Source organism: Acomys russatus, chromosome 24, assembly GCF_903995435.1.
Source record: "Acomys russatus chromosome 24, mAcoRus1.1, whole genome shotgun sequence".
Lineage (NCBI taxonomy): Eukaryota > Metazoa > Chordata > Mammalia > Rodentia > Muridae > Acomys > Acomys russatus.
In genome coordinates this window covers 50715044-50742967 of record NC_067160.1, presented here as the reverse complement: position 1 = coordinate 50742967, position 27924 = coordinate 50715044, and the positions used below count along the sequence as shown (strand labels likewise).

The following is a 27924-nucleotide window of genomic DNA, read 5'->3' as shown; positions in this document are numbered from 1 at the left end:
GGCACTGCAAGATGAGGGAAAGGCTCTTATAGGCCTGAGATGCTCGTTTGATGGCGTTCTTGGCTTTGAGTTTTTAAAAGCCAGGAATCTGTTGAGTTAATGGCAAAGGTTTTATCTCTTAGTTGCAGGATATTCTGACAAAGATAGATAAGGAATGCTTGTTTGATGCTAAAGATGGTTCTGAGATAAGGTGATTTTGGCCTCTAGGCCTTCACTGTAGGCATAGCTTCTTTCTACTTTTCACTCACCGGTAGGTAATGGGGTTTCCACTCCGTTAGAAGCCTCCCCACCTGTGCCCTCACCCTGGGTGTCCAGAGCCAAGAGACCCCTTGGTCCCGAAGGGAGCTAACCCTTATCTGTTTCCTAGCCACCAGGAAATGCTGGCCCAACCCTTTGGTCCAAGCACACAGAAATGCTTCTGGCTCAGCCCTGCCTCTGGGTGAGGTGTTTATTGCTGGGTTGGCCTGAATAATTGTATTTCTCAGAGAGACTGTCACCTACTTCCTCCAGGCACACAAAGATGCCCTCTTGATGGGTATGGTCCTTGGCACAGGGTCTACTGAAGACTCTCCCGCGATGAAGCTGAAGAGGCCCCTTCTTTGCCAGTGTGGGCCTGGTACCTGCTGGAAGGTGAGTAGGGGCAGGGAGCTGCGCGCAGCCCTGAGGCGGTGTGGGCTCAAACAAGTTTACAGAAGCGCAGCCCTGAGGCGTTGTGCGCTCAAACAAGTTTACAGACTGGGGAGCCTCTTGTGTTCCTATCCCTCCTCTGGCTCCTGTGTCTCTCAGCAAACTTGCTTCCATCTAGGCCCAGAGAGGAAGCTAGGTGCGTCCCACAGCCACGGGGTAATTTAGGACTTCTTCCTGGGGTGGGGGTGGTCTTGGCTGAGGTAAGAGCTGCTCTCTGGTGTATGTTCAGAGAGGAAAGGACTCCCCCACCCCTCTGCTTACTTGGGACAGTTGGCCACCCCTGTCCATGGAGACCCAGGTATTTCCTGGTCTATGACCACAGTACTAGGCTCTGCTTAGGTTCCCAGTCTCCTCTGTCCTGGTTGAAGGTTGGAGTGCCCAGGCCTGGCTTCAGCTGAGCTCAGCACAGCTCTGGCTGTGGCACTGAGGTAGTAGGTGAGGAAGACTCCCAGGGACAATCATGAGAACACAAAGAAGTTTGCTAAAGAAGCCGAGCATGGTGGTGTGCACCTTTAATCCCAGCCAAGCCTACACAGAGAAACCCTGTCTCGAAAAACCAAAAAGGAAGAGCCGGGCGTGGTGGCGCAGGCCTTTAATCCCAGCACTCGGGAGGCAGAGGCAGGAGGATCGCTGTGAGTTCGAGGCCAGCCTGGTCTACAAAGTGAGTCCAGGATGGCCAAGGCTACACAGAGAAACCCTGTCTCGAAAAACCAAAAAAAAAAAAAAAAAAAAAAAAAAAAAAAAAAAAAAAAAAAGAAAGAAAGAAAGAAAAGAAAAGATATTTGTTAAAGGAAGGGTTAAGGTGTAGTTTAGTGGTAGAATGTTTGCTAAGCACACCCAGGCCTCCCTCCCCCCTCTTCCAACCCAAAGGTAAAATGCAGGAAATGGGGGTACCTGGCTGTCCCACCAGTACTTCCCCTGGGGAGAAAGGACTCAAACTGAGTGACCAGCTGCAGAGATGAGGCAGGACTGAGGCCCCCCCCTCCCCTCCCGCCACACCCCATCCCCAGCCATGCTATGGCTGCTGTGCCTTGGGCCAGTTCTCCCCGGCTTGGGGTCTGTGTGCCTAACACCTCACAGGTCTGGATTAATGTCTGCCCTGTTGCCTCCACATTCCCCAAGCTGGAGTCTCACTTTCTGGAAAGTGGCGTCCCAGTAGCTCCTCTGTCACAGGCTTCTCTTAGGGGTTCAGTGAGGTGTTTGAAAAGGGCTTAATAAAGAGGCAGACACCCCACTAATAGGGCTTTATGATTTTCTTACCCGCCCCCTTGTTTGTTTCTTTTGTTTTGCTTTTTGAGACAGGGTTTCTGTGTAGCCTCGATTGTCCAGGACTCTTTGTAGACCAGGCTGGCCTTGAACTCACAGAGATCTGCCTGCCTCTGCCTCCCGGGTCCTGGGATGGCAGGTGTACCCTTCCTCTTACATCCATTATTAGTACCACAAAGCAGGTGTTACTGTTCTGGGAGTCCAGAAAGAAAAGCCAGCCCTCCTGGAACAAGTCCAGAAATCTGACAGGCTTGAGTGGAGGTCTCCAGCTGCGCTTTGGTCTGGGTCTGGCCTTAAGCATCCTTTCATTTCCAGAGTCCCTAGCAGGGCCTGGGCTAGGGAGAGAGAGAGGGGTTGTGGTGGGGACAGGTGTGCTTCCATGTCCCGCACAGCCTGCACTCTACTCATGGTCCTTGCAAGTGACAGCACTCTGGTCCCTGAGCACTTAGCGGTCAACTTCATCACCTGCCCATGTGGTCTTCTTCCTCACTGGAACCCTCTGTGGGTCAGGAGGCCTGGGGTGAAGGCAGAGTAAGAGGTTCAGGAAGCATTAAGTGTGAACACTAGAGGGCAGGGTTTCTGTGTCCTGAATCCACACTAGTTGGGCTGCCTGCTTTCCCATCATGGTTGGAGGCAGGACTTTGTCTGTCTGTCTGCCTGTCTGCCTGTCTGCCTCTCTGTCTCTCTGTCTCTCTCTCTGTCCTGAATCCACACTAGTTGGGCTGCCTGCTTCCTGCTTCCCCATCATGGTTGGAGGCAGGACTTTCTCTCTCTGTCTCTCTCTCTCTCTGTCTGTCTCTGTCTCTCTCTGTCTCTGTCTCTGTCTCTCTCTCTCTGTCCTGAATCCACACTAGTTGGGCTGCCTGCTTCCTGCTTCCCCATCATGGTTGGAGTCAGGACTTTTTTTTTTAAATCCACCTGTAAAATTAATCTATTTATGTTATGTATTTGGGTGTTGTGCCTGCATATCTATGCATCACGTGTGTGACTGGTGCCATTGGATGCCAGAAAAGGGCATTGAATCTCTTGGAACTGGAGTTGCAGATGGTTGTGAGCCACCATGTGTATGCTGGGAATCTAGGTCCTCTGGAAGAGCAGCCAGCTTTATCACACTTGTTTTAATTAAAAACAAAAACAAAGTGTTAAGAAAAAAGTGTTAGCCAGTGGTGGTGGCAGCGCACGCCTTTAATTCCAGCACTTGGGCAGCAGAGGCAGGCAGATATCTGTGAGTTCAAGGCCAGCCTGGTCTACATACTGAGTTCCAGGAGAACCAGGGTTACATGGAAAAAGCGTGTCTCAAAAAAGCAAGCAAAACAAAATAAAGTGTTACTAACTTACCAAAGTAGATTTGGCATGGCAGAACATGCTCGTAATCACAACACTTTGGAAGGAGGTAGAATGATCACAAGTTCAAGGCCACCCTTGGCCACATAGTGAATTTGAGGCTACCCTGATTTAGTAAGACTGTCTCAAACCAACCAGCCAGCCATAACTTTCTAAATTAATGCACTGCAAACAACTTAGAAGTTTATAAAGCTAAAGGTAATGGTAGCCCCTCCTCCTACCAACCTCTAGGGAGTTACCGCCCCAGTTCATTGTGGATTCTTTTTTTGTTTGTTTGTTTGTTTTTCAAGACAGGGTCTCTCTGCGTAGCCTTGGCTGTCCTAGACTCGCTTTGTAGACCAGGCTGGCCTCAAACTAACAGCAATCCGCCTGCCTCTGCCTCCCGAGTGCTGGGATTAAAGGCGTGCGCCACTGCGCCCAGCTTCACTGTGGATTCTATCTCATGCCTTTTATGTACATTTACAAACATGGTTGACTGTGTTAAAAGGGGGTGGGTAACGAAAAAGTAGGAGAAGAAATGAAAGGGGGAATGTTGGAGAGATGGCTCACTTGGTAAAGTGCTTTGTAGAACAATCCAGGGGACTTGAGCATAGTCCTCAAAACACATGAAAATCCTAGGTGCTCCTTCCTGTCCTTGCTCTTTGATCCCATAAGGAGGGAGGAGGCAGAGACTGCTGGCTCCCCAGGCTCTCTGGCTCGCCTGAAGTAACCTGCGAGCTCCAGGTCCTAGCAAAAATCTCAAGCAAACGGAACAGGGTGGAGTTTCTGTTTCTTTCCTAGGCAGTCAACAGGAAGCCTGTGAAGAACAGTGGAGGGTTAACCTCTGGCTTTACCCCAACACATGTGCACTCACAAGCACACGCTCACACAAAAGCTGCATGTGCAATTCAGTCGGGGAGGATGGAGAGAGAGTTTTTCTGTTACAACACTAGCTGCTCCGGCAGAGGACCCACAGGATGGCTCCCAGCCATTTGGAACTCCAGGTCTAGGGGATCCGGCGCCCTCTTCTGACTGCTTGAGGACACTGCATGTGCATGGTCCACAAATAAAAGAGCAGGCAAAACACCCATATATATAAAATAAAAATTAAAAACTAAAAGAAAGCTAATTGTAAATTTTAACTCAATGCATGTGTGTTTGCCTGACTCTCCATATGTAAATCACCTGTGTGCTGGTGCCCTCTTAGCCCAGGAGAAGGCATCAGAACCGCCACCTACCCTGGGTTCTCCGCAAGAGCAACAGTGCTCATCGGGCCCCCACTACTTGTTTTGTTTAAGATTTATTTATTTGCTATTATGTATGCAGTGCTCTGCTTACACACACACCTGCAGGTCAGAAGAGGGCATCATATCACATTATAGATGGTTGTGAGCCACCATGTGGTTGCTGGGAATTGAATTCAGGACCTCTGGAGGAGCAGTCAGTGCTCTTAACCTCTGAGCCATCTCTCCAGCCCCCCGTGAATGGCCCTGCTACTTTTTAAAAATGGCTTTACTCTGTATCCCAAGATAGCCTCAAACTCAGTGATTCTCCTGCCTCAGCCTCCTGATAGTTGGGACTGCAGCTTTGACCACCTTGTCCTGCAAAACATAAAAGGACTGTGGCTGGGCATGGTGTATGCCTTTAATCCTAGCTCTCAGGAGGGAGAGGCAGGCCTGGTCCTCGACATAGAAAGTTCTAGAACAGCCAAGGCTTGATAGCCAGACCCTGTCTCAAAAACAAAAACAAACTATGTGGTGGTGGCCCACGCCTTTAATGCCAGTACTGCAGAGGCAGAGGTAGGTGGAGCTTTGAGGCCAGCCTGGTTTAAGGAGCCAGTTCAAGGACAGCCAGGGCTCCATGAAGAAGAAACTTTTTTTTTTTTTGAGTCAGGATTTCTCTGTGTAACCATGGCTGTCCTGGACTTATTTGTAGACCAGGCTGGCAGCCTGCCTCTGCCTCCAGAATTCTGGAATTAAAGGCGTTCACCACCACGCCCGACTAAGAAGCCCTGTCTTGAAAAACCAAACCAACAAAACAAAAAAGGATTGTATAATTATGTTAAAACTTTTGGATAATATAAACCCCAAAGGGGGGGGCGGGGAGAAGAACATCCCAAATCCTACCATCACCCTCTTCTGAGATACAGTCTCATACAGCCTAGCCTGAGCTCCAACTTTGTATAGCCTAGGCTAGCCCTAAATTCCTGATCCTCCTGCCTCCCCCTCCTGAGTGCTGAGATTATATTCACGGGCCACTGTACCTCTAATTTTATTTTATTTGGGGGCTGTACAGGCCAGAACTTGAGAGTTTCCTGCCTTAGCTTCCCTAGTAGCTGAGATGACAAACCTGTGCCACCACACTCATCCTAAAATAAACTCTTTGAGGTCAGCCTCCCAAAGTTTGAGCCAACCCTGGCTCCTGAGTCAAGCTGAGCCTTCTTGCCTCCCACATTGCTCTGCGAGTCGAGTCGGGTCTTGGTGGTCTCAGAGATAATGAACAAAAAAAAATCAATTTTAATCTTTCTTCTTTTGTACCTTTCTTTTTGTTACATTTTATCTATTTCATGGGAGAGGTGACAATGCTACAGTATACATGTGGAGGTCAGAGAACAACTTACAAAAGTGAATTCTCTCCTTCCACCATGTGGGTGTGTCCCAGGGATCCAACTCAGGCCGTCAGGCTTGGTGGCAAGCACTTTTAGCCACAGAGCCACCTCACCAGCCCTGAACTTTTCTTTTTTAAGTAGTGCTATCCTGGTTTAGAGATGGGCTGAGCTCTCTACGTTATATTAGTAAATTACAATGCACAGGAACGCTATGAGCCTCTTAACCTCAATATCCACAGTTACTGTAATGTGCACGCCTTCTCGACGCTTTTAAAACTTTAATTAGTGATACGGGCAAAGGCTACCTCCTGGTCTTGGCAATGCCGGGTAGGTTTCTTTTTGGTTTGTTTGTGTCTTGGTCCGTGTTCCATGGCTGTGAAGAGACGCTACAACCAACGTAACCCCTATAAAAGAAAGTATTTAATTGTGGCTTTGCTTACAGTTGAAGATGTTTAGTCCCTTTTCCCAGGGCACGGAACATGTGGCATCCATGGGCTGGAGCAGGAGGTGCGAGGAGGGGGGGCGTGAAGAAAACTGGTGTCCTGTTTCATCTGGTTTTGTTTTTTAAAACAGTCTCAGTTGCCCAGGCTGCCCTTGAACTTGATATTTAGCTGAAGATAGCTTTGATTCTACTATTTCCCCTCTCCTAGCTGTGTGCTGGGGTTAAGGGTGTGTGCAACCACTGCCCGGCCACATTTGCTCTTTCTACTCTTTAGGTCTCCAGGATTCACCAGCGTACCTGGAGCGTGGCCATTGTCCCTGCTGCGGCATATTCCACAGCGTGAATGTTCCATAACACTAAAAACAAAATACAACAAACAAACAAACCCTTGCCAGGTGGTGGTAGCAGATGCCTTTCATCCCAGCACTTGGGAAGCAGAGATAGATGTGAGTTCGAGGCCAGCCTGGTCTACAGAGTGAGTTCCAGGAAAGCTAGGGCTACACAGAGAAACCCTGCTGCAAAAACACAAACCAAACTTTCCATTCTCCTGTTGGTGGATATCTGGACCATTTCCAGTTTTGTATTTCAAATCGCACAGCCGTGAACACCAGTGTGTTCATCTGCAGGGACTTCTAGGTACCCAGGGTACAGAGTGGAAATGTGTACTGTGTGGTTTTCCTAAGTGATTACACAACGCCGAGCTCTTTAAACTCTGTAAACTGCCCCGTCAGTGTCCTTGCCACTCTCTCCGGGCATGCACACTGACTAATTTGACCAGCCTCTTAAGAGCACTGTGGACAGGCTGGGTCTGTATTTATTTAATCAGCCTTCTAACGGGCTACTTAGGTCTCTTCTGCGTGTGTGTGTGTACATATGTATATGTTCATGTGGGTAAAGGCCAAAGGTCAACCTCCAACGTTGTCATGTGTGTGGAGCCCAAGGGTCAACCTCCAGTGTGGCTCTCTTGCTAACCTGGAAGGCCTTGATAAGCCAACCAGAGGAATCTCTCTTTCACACCCCCAGAGTTTGGATTACAAACACATGACATCATAGGGTTGCAGCGGTGCATGCCTTTATTCCCGGCACTCAGAAGGCAGAGACAGCAGAGCTGTGGGTTCAAAGCCAGCCTAGTCTACAGAGCGAGGTTCAGGACAGCCAGGGCTACAGGGAGAAACCCTGTTTGGAAAAGCAAAAACATGGCATCAGGCATCATTTCTGCCTTACTTGACTATCTCTCTCTCTAGCCCTCAAGTTGCTTTTTTCTTTTTCTTTTTCAGTTTTTCCAGACAGGGTTTCTCTGTATAGCCTTGGCTGTCCTGGACTCACTTTGTAGACCAGACTGGCCTCGAACTGACAGTGATCCGCCTGCCTCTGCCTCCCGAGTGCTCGGATTAAAGGCCTGTGCCACCACGCCCGGCTGTTTTTAACTTTTTTCAATTTTTAATTTAATTTTTCACAGGTGGGTGTTTTACCTGCATTTATGGCTGGGTGCCACATACATGTGCGGTACCTATGGACGCCAGAAGAGGGCGTCAGACCCCAGGTCCTCTAGAAGAGTAGTCAGTATTTTTAACTGCTGAGGCATCTCTCCAGTTCCAGGTTGCTTCCCTGTAGTTACATAAAATAACACGATATATAGGATGAAGAGAGCTGAGCCAAGATCTCCCTATGTAGCCCTGGCCAGCCTGGAACTCACTATATCTACAGGGTGACCTTGAACTTGTAGCCGTCCTCAGGCTTCTACCTCCGGCAGAAGCTACATTTTTGAGACCTTGTTCGCTCTATTTTCCGGAGGCAAGGAAATGAAGTAATCTATCAGGCTGTTCCGTGGGGGCCAGGGGGGCAGGGAATTAATGGCCCGAGTCCGAGCCCAGTGATCTTTTCTCAGTTTCCTCATCCGAGGTCCTGGTGTCCGTTTGGAGAGAGAGACGGAGAGAGAGAGACAGACAGACAGACAGACAGAGAAGAGACAGAGAGAGAGAGAGAGAGAGACAGACAGACAGACAGACAGACAGACAGAGAAGAGACAGAGAGAGAGAGAGAGAGAGAGAGAGAGAGAGAGACAGGCAGAGAGACAGAGAGAGACGGAGAGAGAGAGAAAGGATGCAGTGGAGAGCTGTTGGAGAGCATCTTTCCTCTCTGGCACCTCCTTGGGGCGGAGCCACCCGCACCCGGAGGCTCCGCCCTCCTGCCTAGCCCTGGCCCGGTCGGGAAGCGGCGGTGCCGGCGCTAGGACCCCGCGGGTCGGAGCTACGGCGGGGCCTGGGCGGCCTGGGCAGCGCAGACCCTGGTTCTCGGCTCCCGGCGCCATGTGAGGGGGTGCGGGGGCCGCGGGGGGCCGGGCGCTCCCCGGCGGAGGTGAGCGGGTGCTGCGCGGGGGCGGGCAGCAGAGTGGGGGCTTGTGCTTGCGCCTTAGGGGATAGAGAACCGCTAGGCATGGGGGACCCCGAGGCTCCCCAAACCCACTCTCCTTGCTAATTGCACCCCGAGATGTAAAGGCTTGCGGGGTTCTCCGGGCCACCCGCGTTGGAGATGGAGGCACCCTGCCGCGGCCCCGCACCCTTCTCTTGCGGAGCCGGCTGGGGTCAGGATGCTGGACCCCGGAGTGCAATAGCCGAAAAGGGGGCACAGGGCTGAGCCTCCCACGCGGCACTTGGGGATACTCAGCTCCCGGCACCTGGCGAAGCGAAGCCCCAGACCCAGCTCAGGGTGCGGCCCTCACTCTCAGCTCAGAGCTCATCCTTCGCACGTCCAGCCTCGGGGCTGAGTCTAGGCTCCAGGGCTGCCACTTCCCCCGGGGGAGTCAGCGGCGACCCCACCAGGCCCGTCTACTCCACGTTGAACTAGATGCCTGGCGCACGCACAGGCTGGAGGTGGGGTGGCGGGGAACCCTCCTGGGAGACCCTCCTGGCTCCACCCTGTAAACAAACGTGTCTACAAGGTTCCCCGGGCTAGCAAGGCGCGTTGCCTCGCTGATCCATCAGTCTCCTCATCTATGAAATGGGGAGCAAGAGCACCTACCAGGCTTTGCAAGGAGGATTCTGTAGGCAGGCGGTGCTTAGCGTGTGGCTGTGCCTCGGTGGCATGTTCCGTAATATAGGGGTAGTTCCCTGGCTTGGGGTCAAGGGGAGGAGGATGGTTTTTGGAACAGGCTTGTGCAGGGGCGGGCATTGAACGGAGTAACCCTAAGGCCAAGGACGTCTGATAGAGCACTTTCAATCCCTGGGCGCCCCTTGTCACATCTGCATGCACCCTTCCAATCACCCCAGGAGTTACCAGTTCTTACTCCCATTTCACAGATGAGGAAACTGAGGCTCAGAGAGGTCACATGGCTTGCTCGAGGCCCCCCAGCCAGTAAGTGTGGACCCGACATTCGCACTGGCACCTGATATGCTGTTCTGACCATGGCCTTCTCAGAGCAGGACCGTGACGGGGCTGACCAGGGGGACCGTGGTCCTGGCTGAGGGCACTGCTCAGGCAAAGGTGGGAAAGTGGAGCGTGGGCCTGGGACCTGGACTGCTCCAGGTGTCTGGAGCACGGGGCATGCGCAGGACAGGGTAGTAAGACCGAGGTCTGTCTGGGGGCTGCGGCCAGCTCGCCAGCCCGGGGAGCGCTTTGAATGCTGGAGGTGGCTGGGCTGATGGGGTGGCTCTTAAGATTCGGGATTCCCGTCTTTTGGCCTAACGGTTTGAGTCCAAGGACAAGCCGCGCCTCCCTTCCGATGAGCCTCAGTTTGGCCGGGTGGGAACGGATGGCAATCTGGGGTCTCTACTGACAGGAGGTGCAGGGGTGGCCCAAGAGAACCCCGCCCCCCCCCGCAAGCCTGGGCAAGGAGGGGGGAGCCGCCATGGGGCGGGGTCGTGCTTGGCGATGGGAGGGGCTAGGCCTGGCCAATCAGGAGCAGGATGAGTGTGTGGCGCTCTGGCCTGAGGTTTCTAGCTATTCCTGGTGTAGGAGTAAACAGCAGCTAGGTCAGGGGGCGGAGATAGTGACAGGAACCGAGAGGCCCCCAGGGGAGCGCTCTGAGCCGGGGGAACCCCTCTACATCCAAGCCCAGTTTTCTTTCTACACTATCCCTTTCTACCTTGCAGCTGGAGGTGGCGGCTGGAACCAAATACTTATGGCCGGCTTACAGGTGGGGGAGTGAAGTGTGGACCGGCCAGGCCCAGAGGTGGGAGGAGAGGGTTAGGGAGTGGGGCACACAGCTGGGCCTGGGCAGGACAGCCTGTCTAAGGCTGTGATTGCAGACATCTCTCAGCCTAGACACTATACCTCTAAGAATCATGGCTGTGCCCTTGACTCCAAGATCACTCTGGCCAATGACCCAATTGATTGATTCAGAGGTCTGTGAGGTGGCCCCTGGGGGGGAGTCGAGGGTCTAGGAAACTTGCACCATCTTGGCTTAAAGAATGAGTGGGAACCCGGACAAAATGGATGCAGCCCTTAGCCTAAATGTTTGGGAGAGCTGATGGGTAGAGGCGACACCTGTATTCCAGCTGCATTCAGTGGGGGGGTGGGGGCCTCTGGCCATAACCCTTTCTGGTGGCTTGCAGGTGTGACCCAACAACCTTGCCCCCTGGGCCACCTGCAGGACGCTGGCCTCTACCCCTCAGCAGACGCCGGAGAGAGATGAGTAGCAACAAAGTAAGTCCCCTGCATTTCTCATCCGCGTTTGAGCTGCTCCAAACCTTCTGAGAGAAATGAGTGCTGAGCCTGTGGCACCAGCACTCTAAACCACACAGGAGAGAGCCAGGACTCAGGAGGCCTGGGTTCAAACTCTGCTTCACCACTGGGCGTCACCCTGAAACCCAAGGTCCTCTCTGATTCTGATAAAAGCTTGACTTGTTTATCTGTGGGAAAGCATCGGCTGCCGGGGGAAGTGAGCAGGGGCGGTGGGGGAGTGGTGCTGTTCAAAATCAGAGCACCTGGATCCCCGTTTGTTCCTGTTTCCTGAGCACCTACCATGTGTTTGATCCCCAAACGTCTTTCCCAGGCTCCACGGTAGTGTGAGATTTGAAAGTGGGCAGGTGGTTTTATTAGTCTGAGTCTAGGAGAAAGACAATACAGTCCTTTGACAGGGAGAGTTTCATACAGAGAATTAGCTATGGCAACAGGGTATGAAACTCTTAAGAAACAGTGGTATGCTGGGCACGGTGGCACACGCCTCTAATCGCAGCACTCGGGAGGCAGAGGCAGGCAGATTGCTGTGAGTTCGAGGCCAGTCTGGTCTACAAAGCGAGTCCAGGACTACACAGAGAAACCCTGTCTCGAAAAACCAAAAAAAAAAAAGAAAGAAAGAAAGAAAGAAAAAGACAGTGGGGTGGCAGTGGCGCAGGCCTTTAATCCCAGCCCTCAAGAGGCAGAGGCAGGTGGATCACTGTGAGTTCCAGGGTAGCCAGGTCTACACAGAGGAGCCCTGTCTGGAAACAAAACAAGACAAATGGTGAGCCAGGCATGGTGGTGCACACCTTTAATCCCAGCAGGAAGATGAGGCAGGTGGATCTCTGTGAGTTTCAGGACAACCAGGACTAACTAGAGAGACCTATCTCAAACAAAATAAAACAAAAACAAAAAAACCAAATCCAAAGCTGACTGTGGTATCCCATGCCTTTAATCCTAGCACTCGGGAGGTAGAGGTAGGAGGATCACTGTGAGTTCGAGGCCAGCCTGGTCTACAAAGTAAGTCTAGGACAGCTGAGGGTACATAGAGAAACCCTGTCTCGAAAAACCAAAAAAAGAGAAAAAAATGTTTGCGTGTGCTGGGGTCTGGTGTGCCCCCGGCTGGCCTCAGCATGCACCTGAGGAAGACCTAGAACTTCTAAGTGCCGGGACTTCAGGCCCACACCTCCATGCCTGGTTTAGGTAATGCTGGGAATCAACCCCGGCTGCCAGCATGCTGGTCCAGCACCCACTGACCCACACCCCCAGTTCCTAGACTCGGACTTCCTGAAGTTTGGTGATACAAAAATGTGAAAAGCATTTAGTGGGACCTGCACTTTGAAATGTGAGAATTGGATTGTGACACTCCTCTGGTGACAATGGGTGGGACGGAGGCCTGGGCTTCCCATGATCCCTTCCGGCTGAGAGAGGCAGTTGACACATTGCTGTGCAGTTGTAGCTGAGCCTGGGTAGTGCTGAACAGGCTGTGTGTATCAGGCACCTTGCCTCGCTTCTGATATTTCTTCTTGCAGTGGGTTGATCAGGATACAACCTGATTGTTAAGTCAAGGGCCCGATGTAAGTAAGCTCCTCCTGCTTCTGGGTGGTTTGAGTGCCTTGGAGGTGCGCTGAACTTTAAATAACCTGTGGTCCCAGTGGGAACCAGAGGGACTTGGGGGCCTGCCCTGCCTGCTGGTACTCCTTCAGTGTCTCTCCAGCGTCCTCTACCATCAAATCTTAAGATGCTTTGGCAAGGAAAGAGTCCAGATCCATTTTCACCAAGCAGGCAAAACAGATAATTGTGGAGTGATAAGTGACACGTTCCTGTGTATTTATAAGGAATTGCTTCCGGGGTCTCCTGGGGAGACACAAATCCAAGGATGGAATCTCAAGGCCCTCGTATAGGACGGCTTAGTGATTGCACATAACTCGCGCGTATCCTCTGTAGAGTTGGTCATCACTAGATAACTGACAGTGGGTGTGCGACAGAAACTGCTGCTGAGGTGGCCCGTGCTTGTCATCCCAGCACTTAGGGAGCAGAGGAAGGATCAGGAGATCAAAGCCAGCCTTGATCACCTAGTGAGTTAGAGTTAGCCTGGGCTATATGAGACACTTTCTTTGTATTTATTTGTTTGTTTGTTTGTTTTGTTTTGTTTTTCAAGACAGGTTTCTCTGTGTAGCCTTGGCTGCCCTGGACTCGCTTTGTAGACCAGGCTGGCTTCACAGCAATCTGCCTGCCTCTGCCTCCCTAGTGCTAGGATTAAAGGCATCCGCCACCACCGCCCAGCCATTTTTGGTTTTTTGAGACAGAGTTTCTCTGTGTAACAGTCCTGGCTGTCCTGGAACTCATTCTAGAACCAGGCTGGCCTCAAACTCACAAAGATCCACCTGCTTCTGCCTCCTGAGTGCTAGTATTAAAGGTGTGCTTCACCATGGCCCAACAAGAGACTCTTTTGTTGTTGTTTTGTTTTCTGAGACAGGGTAGGGGTTCTCTGTGTAGTCTTGGCTGTCCTGGCTCTCTTTGTAGACCAGGCTGGCTTTGAACTCACAGAGATCCACCTGCCTCTGCCTCCGGCATGCTGAGAGACTTTCTTAAAACAAAGCAAGACAAAAACACACCTCACAAAATTAGGGACTAATAAGAAGCTAGGAAACCTGTGTCTGTTCAGTCCTGGTACAATCTGCCCACACTGTTGGTTGTGGTGTGTTGAATTCAGTGACCCCGAAATGTGTGGGGCCAACTCTGGTGACATCGAATGGAGAGTCACTATCAGGGGAAGCCATGGCCTTGCATTTGCTTGTGTCTAGGCCTCCCCTGCAGGGAACCTTGTCACCCTGATCCGGTTCAGTGCAGCAAGCCCTTCCTTTAAACCCTCGTTCCCAGTACTCTGGAGCCCAGGCTCCAATTAAACTTGCAGCAATCCTCAGGCCTCAGCCTTCAAAGCACTAGGATCGATTGTGAGTGTGCAACATCATGCCACTCTCTTCTTAAGAGCCTTCTGCAGGCCTCAGCCTGGGGCCTGGGAACAAAGGCCCCACCCAGTCCCAGTACACAGAGCTACATACAGGTCTAGTTTGAGGGGATCGCAGTTAGCAAGCGACATGAGCAGACTGGAAAGATGGTTCAAAGGTAATTGTCTCTTATGTGTGAGGCCCTAGGTTCAATCCCCGGCGGGAGGGAGGAGTAAAAAGGAACCATGAAAGGGGAGTGTCAGGCGAGGAAGTGGCACCTGAACTCATCTGGTCTGACATGAAGGGCATGGTGGGCGGCGGGGACAGCAACGGCAGCGGGCAAGTGGGCCACCGAGCCTGCTGTGCGAGTGTGCCTGGATCCTCAATGGCCTCTTCCCTCCCCAGGAGCAGCGGTCAGCAGTGTTTGTGATCCTCTTTGCCCTCATCACCATCCTGATCCTCTACAGCTCCAACAGTGCCAACGAGGTCTTCCACTACGGCTCCCTGCGGGGCCGCACGCGCAGGCCGGTTAACCTCAAGAAGTGGAGTTTCTCCAATGCCTACTTCCCTATCCTCGGCAACAAGGTAGAGAAGCTTCCGGCGAGTTCCCAGGCCTCTGTACGCCCCACCCACCTCCCCGACTCTTTTTTCTTTTTCTTTTCTTTGTTTCTTTCTTTCTTTTTTTTTTTTTTTTTTTGGTTTTTCAAGACAGGGTCTCTCTGCGTTATCCTTGGCTGTCCTGGACTCACTTTGTAGACCAGGCTGGCCTCGAACTCACAGTGATCCGCCTGCCTCTGCCTCCCGAGGGCTGGGATTAAAGGCGTGCGCCACCCTCCCTACCCTACTCCCCCACCCCCCCCCCCCACCTCCCTGACTCTTCTTACTGTCTCCTAAAGGATGGCAGAGGCCTGTGAGTCAAGATCGTGGCCCTTTGCTTGAGGCAGGATCTTGGACAAGTGTTCTAGAGAGGGCCTTAGTTCTTTCTAGGGTCCTGCCTTTAGAGTTAAAAAGCATATTGCCTCCCGGGCGTGGTGGCACACCCCTTTACTCCCAGCCCTGGGGAGGCAGAGGCAGGAGGATCTCTGTCTGAGTTTGAGGCCAGCCTGGTCTACAGAGGGAGTACTGGGACAGCCAGGGCTGTCGCTGGCTTTTGCTACTTTGTGAATTGCTTTTGCTCTCTTCCACCTTTCTCTGCTCTAGTGTTAACTCCCTAACACTAGACAGGAGAGAGAAAGGGACGTAAGAAAAAGGGGGCAATGTTGTTGTTCGACTACTTCCTGCTGATTAGGGGTGTCCAGTTCTTTGAGGCAAGTTTAATGATCTTCACTGTCTCAAGATATCTAATATTTTCTCATTTCTTTGGGCATGACTCACTTGACAGACTTCAACCAACCAACAACAACCACCACCTGGTCGCTCCAGGACCTAGCATTTATATCTCCTCTGAAAAGTTCCCAGAATTCCAAAGGTCACACACTCACGGCAACTTTCTGCAGCTGTAAAACCACGGCTCTGCCAGAGCACGAGGCAGTCATAGTCACCTGCTGTGAGGCAGCCTCATCTCCCCACACCTGGGACTAAAACAAAAGCATAGGCCCATAACATTTCTCTGTTTGTTTTTTGTTTTTGTTTTTCCTTTTTTTGTTTTTGGGTTTTTTTTGTTTTTGGGTTTTTTTTTGTTTTTTCGAGACAGGGTTTCTCTGTGTAGCCTTGGCTTTCCTGGACTCACTTTGTAGACCAGGCTGGCCTCGAACTCACAGCGATCCACCAGCCTCTGCCTCCCAAGGGAGTGCTGGGATTAAAGGCGTGCGCCACCACCTCTAGCTTCTGGTTTTTTTGTTTGTGTGTTTGCTTTTTTACCAAAATCACACAATTCTCACTACACAGGGCCACACAGAGAAACCCTGTCTTTAAAACAACCAAACAACCTTTTGGCTTTCGTGGATCTCTGGGGACACACTGCCATAAGCTTGGGAGGGGACCACTTGGTCGCCCTTTATCATCAAGTGCCGGCTGCTCCATGCTGTTGTGCCCCTGGAAGAGATGAGGTGATCAAGGCTGAGAGGGGAAACACTTGGCTAAAACCACACAACATGGGAGGCCAGACATGGGAGGCCGGAGATTCTTCCAGCCCTTGCTAAGCTGCCGCTAGCTAGAAAGGTCACATGACAGGACTCCACTGGTTAGGGCTCAGCGCGCTACCCCTCCGTGGACCTGGTTAGTGAACCAGTCATTTGATCCCTTGCCTTAGGGAATCTATGGTGTTCATCTATTCAGACTGCTCTCCCTCACTGAATTTTCTTCAGAGCCTCTGTGTGTCCGGTGGAGTGCTGTTGGCTCTGGCCACACCTTCCCTGGAAAGGACCATAGGACATGATAAGAGGAGTGAACGCAGAAAGGCAGACAGTGGAACTGTTGAGTAGAGGTGGCTTGAAGGGAAAGGAGCCTGAGCCCGGCGTGTCACTTCTCCCAGCCTCATGGCTGGAAGACTAGCGAGGGGGCTTGTGTCTCTGGGTGTTGGAGCTTGTTGGAGGCTGTGGACGGATGACTTGCTGCATTTGGAGGAAGAGTTCTCTTTGCTGGGTTCCCACCAGCCTGTCTTCTGTTTCTCAGTGTGCTACCCGTATCTTTGTGCGACCAGCCTGCCTCTGCCTCCGGAGTGCTGGGATTAAAGGTGCGCGCCACCACGCCCTGCTTAGAATGGGTTTCTTATGACATTTTCATGCATATAATATATTTCAGTTACCTTCGCCCCTCCCTTACTTTCTGTTCCCCGCCCCTTTTCTCTCCTTCAACCCCTCCCCTGGCATCCATAAACTGCCTCAAGGATGGACTGGACTTCTAGAGCCTTCTGCTTTTGCCTAGATGGCTGACATCTTGAGGGGAACTGGCTGGCCTTTGTTGCTCCGTCCCCAGCCAATTAGGAATATCTGCAGAAAAAAAAAAAGGGGGTATCTGCAGAACCTAGAATGAATGTGCTTTGAAAGGTTAGGATGGGAGCCAGGCATGGGGGTACACGCCCACAAACCCAGCACTCAGGAGGCAGAGGCAGGCATATGTCTGAGTTCGAGGCCAGCTTGGTCTACAAAGTTAAGTCCAGGACAGCCAGAGCTGTTACACAGAGAAACTCGGTCTCACAAAAGGTTGTGCGATGGTCACAGCTCCCGCAGACCTGGCTATGTAGAGTGCAGAACCCAGCATAAAGCATTCCTCAAAGCGATAGTGTCCCTCCCTCTCCTTGCCCCACAGACGCTGCCGTCTCGGTGCAACCAGTGCGTGATCATCACCAGCTCCAGCCACCTGCTGGGCACCAAACTGGGCCCTGAGATTGAACGGGCTGAGTGCACCATCCGCATGAACGATGCTCCCACCACTGGCTACTCTGCCGACGTCGGCAACAAAACCACCTTCCGCGTAGTGGCTCATTCCAGTGTGTTCCGCGTGCTGCGGAAGCCCCAGGAATTTGTCAACCGGACCCCTGAAACTGTGTTCATCTTCTGGGGACCCCCAAACAAGATGCAGAAGCCCCAGGGCAGCCTCCTGCGTGTCATCCAGCGGGCGGGCCTCGCGTTCCCTAACATGGAGGCCTATGCCGTCTCTCCCGCCCGCATGCAGCAGTTTGACGATCTCTTCCGGGGTGAGACGGGCAAGGACAGGTACCAGCCTCCCGCCTGCCCACTGCGGTCATCCCTGGCCTGAGACTCCCAGCATGCACTGTGTTGAGGGTGTAGTCACTTCTTGTCTACTCTCTGATCAGGTGTTAACGTGGGTCATCTTCAAAGTGTTGGTCATGGTCTCATCCCACCTTCGCCTCCCCCCCCCATCCTTTCTCCCTCCCTCCCCCCAGGCTTCTTCCCAGGGTGTTCCACTCCAAGAGAACAGGGGCTCCCAGAATGCTGTGGGCTAAGGCTATGTAGGTTCCTTGTATTTTCTAGGTCAGTGGTTCTCAACCTTCCTAATGCTGCAGCCCTTTAATACATGCAGTCCCCCATGTGGGAACCCCTGCTCCCAACCGTAAGATTATTTTCTTTGTCACTTTATAACTGTAGTTTTGCTACTGTTGTGAACTGTAAGTGTCCGATATATAGGTCATCTGATATGACCCCTGTAAAAAGGTCATTCGACTTCAAAGAGGCCTCGACCCACATGTTGAGAACCACTGTTCCAAGTGGTACTCACAGTGTGGCACCTATTGTAGAGTCTGGACTCTAGACTGTTCCCAGCATGCCTTGCTTCAAGCACACAGGTACTTCCAGCATGCCCTGTTTTAAAGAAACATCTTTGCTGCAGTGCTCTTCTCTAACTAGTCCTCTCTAGAAGCCTAGTCAGTCCCTCCTATATAAATACAAAGCAGGCCACAGTTAATTTACAGCATTACGGTAGCTAATGAAAATAAAAAAAAAAATAATAACAATAATAATAATACATAATAATGGGTACGTTCAACCTTGTTGTTTAAAACTACATTCTGTGCATGCGCTGGTAGATTTATACCTAAGAATAATGTGTTTGAGCCTTTGGCTGCATGTGTCTGTGCATCGCATATATACTCAGTGCCTGAGGAGGTCAGAAAAGGGTGCTCTGTCCCCAGAGATGGAGTTACAGGCAGCTGTGGGATACCATGTGGGTGCTGGGAAGTGATCCCAGATCCTCTGGAAGACCAGGAAGTACTCTTAATCTCTTAGCCATCTCTCCAGCCCCTTTATATCTAATTATTTTTAAAGGTTTGTAGCTATTACAAGGGATAGGTTTTTTTTTTTAATTAATTTATTTATTTAATGTATATGGGTGTTCTGTTTTCATGCACACGAAAAGAGGGCATCAGATTCCATTACAGATGGTTGTGAACCACCATGTGGTTGATGGTAATTGAACTCACGACCTCTGGAAGAGCAGGCAGTGCTCTTAACCGCTGAGCCATCTCTCCAGCCCCGCGATAGGTTTTAAAAAAAAAAATTTTTTTTTTATTTATACAGTATTCTGCCCGCATGTGTGCCTACTCTGCCAGAAGAGGGCACCTGATCTCATTATAGATGGCTGTGAGCCACCATGTAGTTGCTGGGAATTGAACTCAGGACCTTTGGAAGAGCAGATGGTGCTCTTAACCTCTGAGCCATCTCTCCAGCCCCCAACAAGTAATAGTTTTTAATTTTTATTTTTGGCTCCCAGTTATTCATTGTTGGTTTATTTTTTCCTGTGTATATGTATGTGTGTCCGTGAGCATGGATGCATGTGTCCAAGTATGCATACATATGTGCACACGTGCATATAGAGTCCCCACACTGAGGCCAGATGCTTTCCTGGGTACACTGAGACAAAGGCTCTCACTTGGACCCAGGATTCAGTGCCCTGGCTAGGCTAGCAAGTCAGTTGGCTCTGGGCATCCCTGTGTCCCCAACCTGGGCACTTGAATTACAGATTTTGTGCCCACCTGGAGTTTAGGTGGGTGCTGGGGGTCTGATGTCCTGACATTTGCCCAGTGAGTGCTGTACCCCCTGAGCCGTCTCTCCGCTCCTGTTGCCAGTGTGTAGTTTATAAAAAATGACAAGTTTTTGTATGACTGTTAAACTAGTTGATTTTTGTAGATTCTTGGGATTTTTCACACATTAATCATGTTATATGCAGATGCAGATTATTTTTTTCCTTCCTTCCCAATCTCTGCCCTTTTTTCCCTGCCTCTTTGTACGGGCTAGGATTTTCAACCCAGGATATTTTTGCTGCCATTTCTCTTGGTTTGAGAACTGAAAACGGTCCCCCTTCTGTCTTGTGGGTGACACTGTGCAGAAGCGCTTTCTTGTCAAGTCTTTGGTGAAGTTCGTTGGTGAAACTGTCTGGGCTTGAAGAGTCCGTTTCTGGAAGATGTTTAGTTTTTGTTGTTATTTTTTTGTTTTTAGTTCTAGGGGCCCGAAGCATGCCACGCACACATTCTACTCTCAGAATTGCAGCCCCAGGCCCCAGGATCACAGAATTCAGCTTCTTTAATGTTCTAGTTCAAGATTTTTCTGGCAACCTCTTTCATCTTGGGTAGTTCATGGTTTTAAGGAGCCAGCCCATTTCATGTAGGTGTTAGATTTATGCAGTTATTCATGGGCTTTTCCTTTAGCATCCATAAGGGAGTATATAATCACTTCTTTTATTCCCGTCCTCGGTGACTTGTGTCATCTTTGTTTTCTTTGTCTGACTTATCAGAAGTGTATATAGATTTGGGCTTTTTATTTGGTTTTGGTTTTTCGAGACAGGGTTTCTCTGTATATCCTTGGCTGTCCTGGACTCACGTTGTAGACCAGGCTGGCCTCGAACTCACATCCATCCACCTGCCTCTGCCTCCCAAGTGCTGGAATTAAAGGTGTGCACTACCATGCCCGGCTCAGAAGTATAGTGTTTTTTGTTTGTTTGTTTGTTTTTGAGGCAGGGTTTCTCTGTGTAGTCTTAGCTGTAGGACTCGCTTTGTAGACCAGGCTGGCCTTGAAGTCACATCCACCCACCTGCCTCTGCCTCTCAAGTGCTGGGATTAAAAGTGTGCGCCCACCACACCCAGCCAGAAGTGTAGTTTTAAATGTTTTAATGAGCCGTTTACCATCAAATACATGCACACTGTCTTCAATGTAAGATTTAATTAAGGCTGGAGAGATGGCTCAGTAGTTAAGAGCACCTGCACTCTTCCAGAGGACCTGAGTTTTGTTCCGAGCACCCACATTGTGTGCCTCACAGGTGCCTGTAACTCCAGTTCCGGGTGATCTGATGCCCTCTGCTGGCCGTTGTGAGCACTGCCTTCATATGGTGTTTACACAGACATGTATGGTAGAGAGACCCGGTCTCAAAACAAATGAATGAAAGAAAACAAAACAAAACAAAAAAAAAATATATATATAATTTTAAAAAAGATGTAACCAAGCCGGGCGGTGGTGGCACACACCTTTAATCCCAACACTCGGGAGGCAGAGGCAGGCAGATCGCTGTGAGTTTGAGGCCAGCCTGGTCTACAAAGTGAGTCCAGGACAGCCAGGACTACACAGAGAAACCCTGTCTTAGAAAAAAAAAAAAAAAAAAAAAAGGGAGTGTAACCAACATCAGAACATTATGTATGACATAGTCTACGTTCTGCATTTCACGGTACCGAATGTCTCCAGTGTGTATTTGGCACAGCACCTCTCAAACACATATCAAGTGCTTACTAAGCCAACATAGCTGGTGGCTGCTGTAGCTCCAGGGTCGTCTCTGACTAGTTATCCCCATAGGAGTTTGGTCCCAGGGGAGGCACAGCTGCTGCTAGCAAGCTTTGCGGTCATGGTTACTCCTGGCATGCCCAGTGTAATTAGCCTCTTTAGTTCATGCCCTATTTCCACTGTGCCACTCCTCTTTGACAGTTTGAGTGTTCCCACAGTGGCTGGCACACAGGTCTCTGATGTACAGGCAGAGCCTGGATAGACCATTGGTAGAGCTCAGAACCTCTGTGTGTGGGGGGTGGACCATTTCTCCTAGCCTGCTCCCCATCCCTGCCTGCCTGTCCCTTCATTGTGTGACTCCTCTCTGCCCCCCAGGGAAAAGTCCCATTCCTGGTTGAGCACTGGCTGGTTCACCATGGTGATCGCGGTGGAGTTGTGTGACCATGTCCATGTTTATGGCATGGTCCCTCCCGACTACTGCAGGTAAGCTCTGCTGGCCAGCGCCCCCTGGGGGCCATGCCCAGTTACTACAGGTGGGGCTGGGTATTTCTGAGGGCTTCGGTTGGATGGTTATACATGCTGTTCCTGTAGAGGGGACGGCAGTAGGAAAAGCCATGGAGTGCTAGCCACGTTCTGCAGGGTGCTGACCATGCACCAAGCACCATTTCCTACCTCATTCACTCTTCACATAATGCCAGGTTGCTGTCTTCCTGTTTAATGAGGGGACCTAAGGTCTCAGAAACTGTAAGAGGTGCCTGGCCTCCCAGCCCACAGATTTTGTTTGATTGTTTTTTTGAGATTGTAGCCTTGATTGTGTAGCCTTGGCTGTCCTGGACTCACTTTGTAGACCAGGCTGTCCTCGAACTCACAGCGGTATGCCTGCCTCTGCCTCCCAAATGCTGGGATGAAAGGCATGGGCCACCACCCCCAGCCCCACCACCCCCAGCCCAGCCCACAGTTCTTAACCACGGCCTCACCCACAACCTCCACTGCTGCCCTGTTGGGGAAAGAAAAAGGTTCCGCTTTTGTTTGGAAGAAACTTGATGGATCCACAAACCTAGCCCTACCATATACCATGTATATGTAATATACCTATATCTTTATAGATGGGGAAACTGAGGCTCAAGGAAGGGCAGAGAGTTACTCCACTGAGGCCCTGGAGCAGGTGAGGGGTGGAACTAGGAAAGAGCCCTCTCAGACGTCCATCTTGCCCTCATATCCCTGACTCCCCGTTTGCTGTGCCCAGCCAGCGGCCCCGCCTGCAGCGCATGCCGTACCACTATTACGAGCCCAAGGGGCCCGATGAATGTATCACTTACATCCAGAATGAGCACAGCCGGAAGGGCAACCACCACCGCTTCATCACCGAGAAGAGGGTCTTCTCGTCCTGGGCCCAGCTCTACGGCATCACCTTCTCCCATCCCTCCTGGACCTAGCCATCCTGTCCGCGGACCTGGGACAGAAAGCAGGCGAAGTGGCTCCGGGCCCCAACCATTTGACCGTGGCCGCCATCTTCCAGCCGGCTCCGGCTTGGCTGGGTTATTTCCCGGTCAAATAAAATCAGGGCCTTGATGAGGGTTTTTAACCTTCCAGCCAATCAGAGCTGGGGTTATTCTTTTGGCCAATCAGGGATTTGGAATTCTGTGTGGTTTAATCGGGTGTCAGGGGATGTTTCTTGTCTAGTCAGGGTCTGAGCGCAGTCTTATCAGGGTATCAGGGGTCTTTCTGAGTCAGTCTGAAGCCTAGGACATGTCCTTTCCCATAAGGCCTTGCTTCAGAGCCCCAGGAATGGGCTCCAAATCACTTCCTCCTTAGCTGGGACAACGGGGGTCCTGTCCCAAGGATCTGGGGACTTGGTGTTGCCCCAACAGTTGCCAGAATCAGAGATACTATATGGGGTAGGCGCTGCCAGGAGGCTAGACCAGAGATTTGTGCATTTCTAGAAGTGGTAGGGTAGCCTAGGAGGTAGGAGGCAGTGTCCAGTTCTTGGCTTCTTCCTGAGTGGCCTTGGACGAGGCCTCTTCTCTTTCTGGCATGCAGTGATGACATCACATTCCCGTGTGCAGACAGAGACCTCACACTTCATTGTTTTTAAGTGTATATCCCGCGCAACTACCATTCCTCGCTGGGGGACTCCACTAGCTAGGGATGGGGAGCCTGGGGGAACCTCTCTCCCCAACTCCTACTAGAAACTTTAGGGTATTTTCCCGCAAATGCCCCCATGGTTGGGGAGCTCTGAGAGAAGTGGGACAAACATGAAGCTGTTTTCTTAGCCCCTTACTCCAGCTGCCATTAGCCTGGTTCTAGAAAGGCCAGGCATCTCCTCTCTCTCTCCCTACCCTCCAGCAGGAGAGTGCTCTCTGCTGCCCAAGGAGCCTTTGGGGGCTCAGAAAGGGGTATCCGGGCCTTACCAGGGCCCCAGAGAGTCTTTGTCTGGAGAGATGCTGAGGGCTTTGGGGAGCGGTGTCTTCCCCAAGTTTGGGATGAGAATAGAGAGACAGGAGCTGGATCACCTGGATTCTGTCCCCTGTTCAAGCACTTTATTAAGGTTGGGGCTGGGTGGGGGGTGCGTAATGCCCATTCTTCCCAGCCTGCAAGGGAAGGGCTTTCAGAAGGTGGCTGTGGAGTGGGGATGGGGAGAGACTGGCAAGCTTTGAGCCCTTGCACTCTGTTAATGAGGGCAGTAACAGCCCCAGATCTGGTTTTGTAATGATTTATACAGAAATAAACACACCTAAACCCCAGGTCAGTGTCTTGAGTCTGCCTCCCCCCCCCCTTTTTCCAACAGGGTTTCTCTGTGTAGCCTTGCCTAGACTTTTGTAGACCAGGCTGCCCTCAAACTCAGTGATCCACCTGCCTCTGTCTCCTGGGTGCTGGGATTAAAGGCGTGCACCACCACATCCAGCAAAATCTGCATTTCTCGCTTGTACCCTCTCCCCCTCTACCGCACAGGGTATCCTAAGGACCAGCCTGTAGCCTTTGGGTTGGGAGCTCGCAAGAGGGGTGTCAGTCCTCTGTTTTAGCTGCTTGGGGAGTCTTGTGTGCAGACCCGATAGATGTCTATGTGACATTGGGCAAGGCAATTTGTCTCAGAGTTATCAGTGCTTAAATACTGCCCTCAAGTGGCCCGGGTCCTGGGGAAGGAAGAGCACCATGAGGTCTAGGAAGAATTCTTGACAAGTTGAGGGAAGTTGAGGTCTCAGGGGAGTCTGGAGCAGAAGGAGAAGGGCTGTAGGGAGAGAGCAGTGGTCTGGGACCAGAAGTCAACACTGGGACCCAGGACCTGAGGGCAGGAAAACATCCTTTGAGGTAGAGTGAACTTGGCAGGTTGCCCACATGGCTGCCAGCCTCTCAGCACAAGGTCTGTTTACTCCAGACAGGAGGTGAAGGGTCCCTGACTCCAGAGAGGAAATTACAGCCTGTTACAGTGAGTGATAAGATGCCCTTGGGAGCAGGACCTAACAAAGGGTGATTGTGTGAGACAAGGGCAGGTTGCTGAGGTGGTCAAAAAGAGCTGTCCTGGGCTCTGGGCCAGGTGAGATGGTGGGCCACCAGGGCGGAGGCGAGAGAGACAGCCAGCATTTGTTCCTTGTCGCGTGGGGTCCGTTAGTCATCCGATGGCCTCACACCATATAAGGTGGGTTCATTGAAAGTGTCAGCTGGGACCAGTAACTCAGTGACAGCGACAGGAGGGGGCAGGGGGGAATAAGGCAGGTGACTCAGGGATTGGCTAGCAACCAGAAATACCTGCCCGAGGGTGGCAAAGCCTTGGTGCTTCTTGTCTGCGACCTTCAATGGGACAGCAGCAGGCTAGACAGGAGGTTAGAAGGTGGAAGGCCAGGGAGCTGAGCAACCATTGTGATGCGGACAGTGAGGAGAGATAGAAGCTTCTTTCGGTGTCATAATAGGGGAGTCTGGAGCCCTGTGTAGGCCCTCGAGACAGACCACACTTCTACCTCCGTGCAAAGGCGTCTGGGAAACTGGATCCTGCCAAGTATGTCTGGATAGAATTTTCTCCGGTGACACTGGCATCACTGCTTACCCAGAGGTGGGTGTGAAATGGAGCCGTTATTGGGAATCCAATTGAGCTGAGGGCTGGAGGTCTTAGGGCCTAGTCCCTTCACCCCAAATCTTAACCTCAGGCGGAACTCGTTGGACACTTGTTGGTTTCTGAAGCCCACTTCTCCATGGCTGTGGAAATCCGGATTCCCCATCCATTCCCTGGCCAGGAGCAAGCCTACCTCAATTGGCAGTTGGGGGTTTCCAGCCCCTTGGCCTGTCTACCCTCCTCTGGGGTCCTCTGTGAAGCCGTGCCCTGTGTCTACTCTCCCTCTGCCTCTCTGCCCCGCTATCACATCTCCCCTAAAGCAGCTGCTAAGCCTCCCTTCTTTTCTTCTCAGCTTCCTCTCCAGATGTTTCCTGCAGATGTTGGTGGTCTGCCTGGTCCACTGGTGCACCTGGGGCATCCCTACTCCTATCCCTTCCTAGTGCTGACCCACAGCTGTCCTGCTTGTGGACCGGTCCAGGGTCATCTATCCCTTTCCCATGCTAACCCCTATAGGATCTGTTCTCAAGCTCTTTCTGTAGCCAAAATATTTAATTTTATTTTTAATTCTGTGTCTGTGTGGGGGAATGTACTTATGAGTGCTGGTGGCCAAGGAAGCCAGAAGTGTTGGCTCTCCCAGAGGCTAGAGTTACTGGCTGTTATGAGCCATGCAATTGTGGGTGACTAGAATTTGGTTCCCCTGGAACAGCAGTATGCCCCTTTGGGGGGCGTTTTTTGTTTTTTGTTTTTCGAGACAGGGTTTCTCTGTGTAGCCTTGGCTGTCCTGGACTCATTTTGTAGACAAGGCTGGCCTCAAACTCACAGCAATTCACCTGCCTCTGCCTCCCGAGTGCTGGGATTAAAGGCATGCGCCACCATGCCCTTTTAATTGCTGAGTCATCTCCCCAGTCTTCAAGTTTATTTATTTATTTATTGTGTGTGGTTTTTCTTACAGTCCTGGCTGTCCTGGACTTGCTTTGTAGACCAGGCTGGCCTCCAACTACCTCCCCCAGTGCTGGGATTAAAGGTGTGCACCCCCACACCAAGCTTTCAAAATATTTTTTTTAGTACTTTAAATTGTTTTCACTTTTATTTGCTCATGATTTAGAATTTTCTAGCTATAAAATGACTTAAACCCGGAGCTGGAGAGATGGCTCAAGGGTTAGTAGTGTTTGGTGCTCATCCCAAGGACCCAGGTTCAATTCCTAGCACCCACCTCAGGTAGCTCACGACCACTTGTAACTCCTGCTTCAGGGGATCTGACGCCCTCTTCTGGCCTTTACAGGTACTTACTTGCACTCACATGCTGTACACTCACATAAATTAAAAACAAAATCCTAGAGCCAGGCATGGTGGCGCATGCCTTTAACCCCAGCACTCGGGAGGCAGAGGCAGGCGGATCGCTGTGAGTTCGAGGCCAGCCTGGTCTACAGAGTGAGTTCAAGGACAACCAAGAAACATAGAAAAAGAAGCGGCTGTGTGGGCATGGGGGTGCTGGCTGCTGGAGAGATGGGTTGGTGGTTATGAACACTTGTTCTTTTGGCTTTGTTGTTGTTTTGGTTTTTCGAGACAGGGTTTCTCTGTGTAGCGTTGGATATCCTGGACTCACTTTGTAGAGCAGGCTGGCCTCGAACTAACGTGATCCACCTGCCTCGCCTCCTGAGTGCCCAGATTAAAGGTATGTGCCACCATGCCCGGCCAAGCACTTGTTCTTAAAGAGGACCCAAGTTCCAGTTCCCAGTACCCACACTGTAGCTCACAACTGTGGCTGTGGCACAGCAGGTCCTCTTAAAGGACAACTGGGTTTTGATTCCCAGAATGCACATGGTGTTTCAGAGCCATTTGTAATTCCAGTTCTGGAGGATTGGATGCCTTCTTCTGACCTCTGTGGGCACCAAACTACACAAACATACATATAGGCAAAGTACACATAAAATGAATAAATCTAGTTACAAAAAAAAAAAAAAATTGAGAGTACAGAGCCAGTGCAATGACCTAGCAGGGAACAGTGCTCCCCGTCAAGCCTGACTACCTTTACTCAACCCCTGAGGTTCCCGTGGTGGAAGAAGGGGACCAATTCTTTCAAGCTGTCCTCTGACTGCCACAAGTACGCTGTAACACACGCATGCCCACACATTCACGTGCCCTCCCACCCACCCACACAATGAATGTAAAAGAAAAGAAATCAGCTTTAATCTCAGCACTCGGGAGGCAGAGGCAGGCGGATCGCTGTGAGTTCGAGGCCAGCCTGGTCTACAAAGCAAGTCCAGGATAGCCAAGGCTAACACAGAGAGACCTTGTCTGGAAAAACCAAAAAAAGAAAGAAAAGAAAAAAGAAGAAAGAAAAGGGCTGTGGATACAGCCTAGTTGAAGCTTAGTGTCCAAAAAACTCTGGCTCAGTCTTTAGCACCAAGGAAACCGAGCATGGTGGAGTGAGTGAGCGGATAACCCCAGCAGGCAACAGGGATCAGGAGGGCTGTGTGAGATTAGGTCTCAAAGGAGAAAGAGGGGAGAGAGAGGAAAGGGGGAGAGGAAGGGGGAAGTGTATGGAGGAAAAATCTGGGGTCAGGCCCCACTGGAGACAAAGCTGGAGAGGCAGCCCAAGCTAACACATGTCCATGCTATGAGTCTTTTTTTTTTTTTTTTTTAAATTACATTTTTTCGTGCACAAGTGATTTGCTTGGATGGATGTGTGTGCCTAATGCCATCGGAAGTCAGATCCCCTGGAAATGGAGTTACAGTTGTGAGCTACCATGTAGGTGCTGGGAATTGAACCT

General features: G+C 51.1%; 1 protein-coding gene and 1 long non-coding RNA gene across 3 annotated transcripts; one reads left to right on the top strand and one right to left on the bottom strand.

The window, feature by feature from the left end:
* Positions 1-7381: 7381 nt before the first annotated feature.
* LOC127207496 (uncharacterized) lies at positions 7382-8112 on the bottom strand. Its single transcript, XR_007832920.1, has 2 exons — positions 7799-8112; positions 7382-7502 (listed from the first exon to the last, which is right to left on the bottom strand). It is a non-coding gene; the product is annotated as an uncharacterized LOC127207496 (long non-coding RNA).
* Positions 8113-8539: 427 nt separating this feature from the next.
* On the top strand, positions 8540-22588 carry St6galnac6 (ST6 N-acetylgalactosaminide alpha-2,6-sialyltransferase 6). Of its 2 annotated transcripts, none has more exons than XM_051166910.1 (7): positions 8540-8684; positions 9626-9680; positions 10880-10970; positions 14342-14521; positions 17186-17592; positions 21478-21585; positions 22209-22273. In XM_051166910.1, exons 2-7 carry the CDS (start codon positions 9655-9657, stop codon positions 22219-22221), a joined length of 825 nt encoding a protein of 274 aa, XP_051022867.1. In that variant the 5' UTR covers positions 8540-8684; positions 9626-9654; the 3' UTR covers positions 22222-22273. The 2 variants fall into 2 exon arrangements, with proteins under 2 accessions (XP_051022867.1, XP_051022866.1); XM_051166909.1 differs by lacking the exon at positions 22209-22273 and adding an exon at positions 22349-22588 and having other exon boundaries at positions 8542-8684.
* The last annotated feature ends 5336 nt before the right edge of the window (positions 22589-27924 follow it).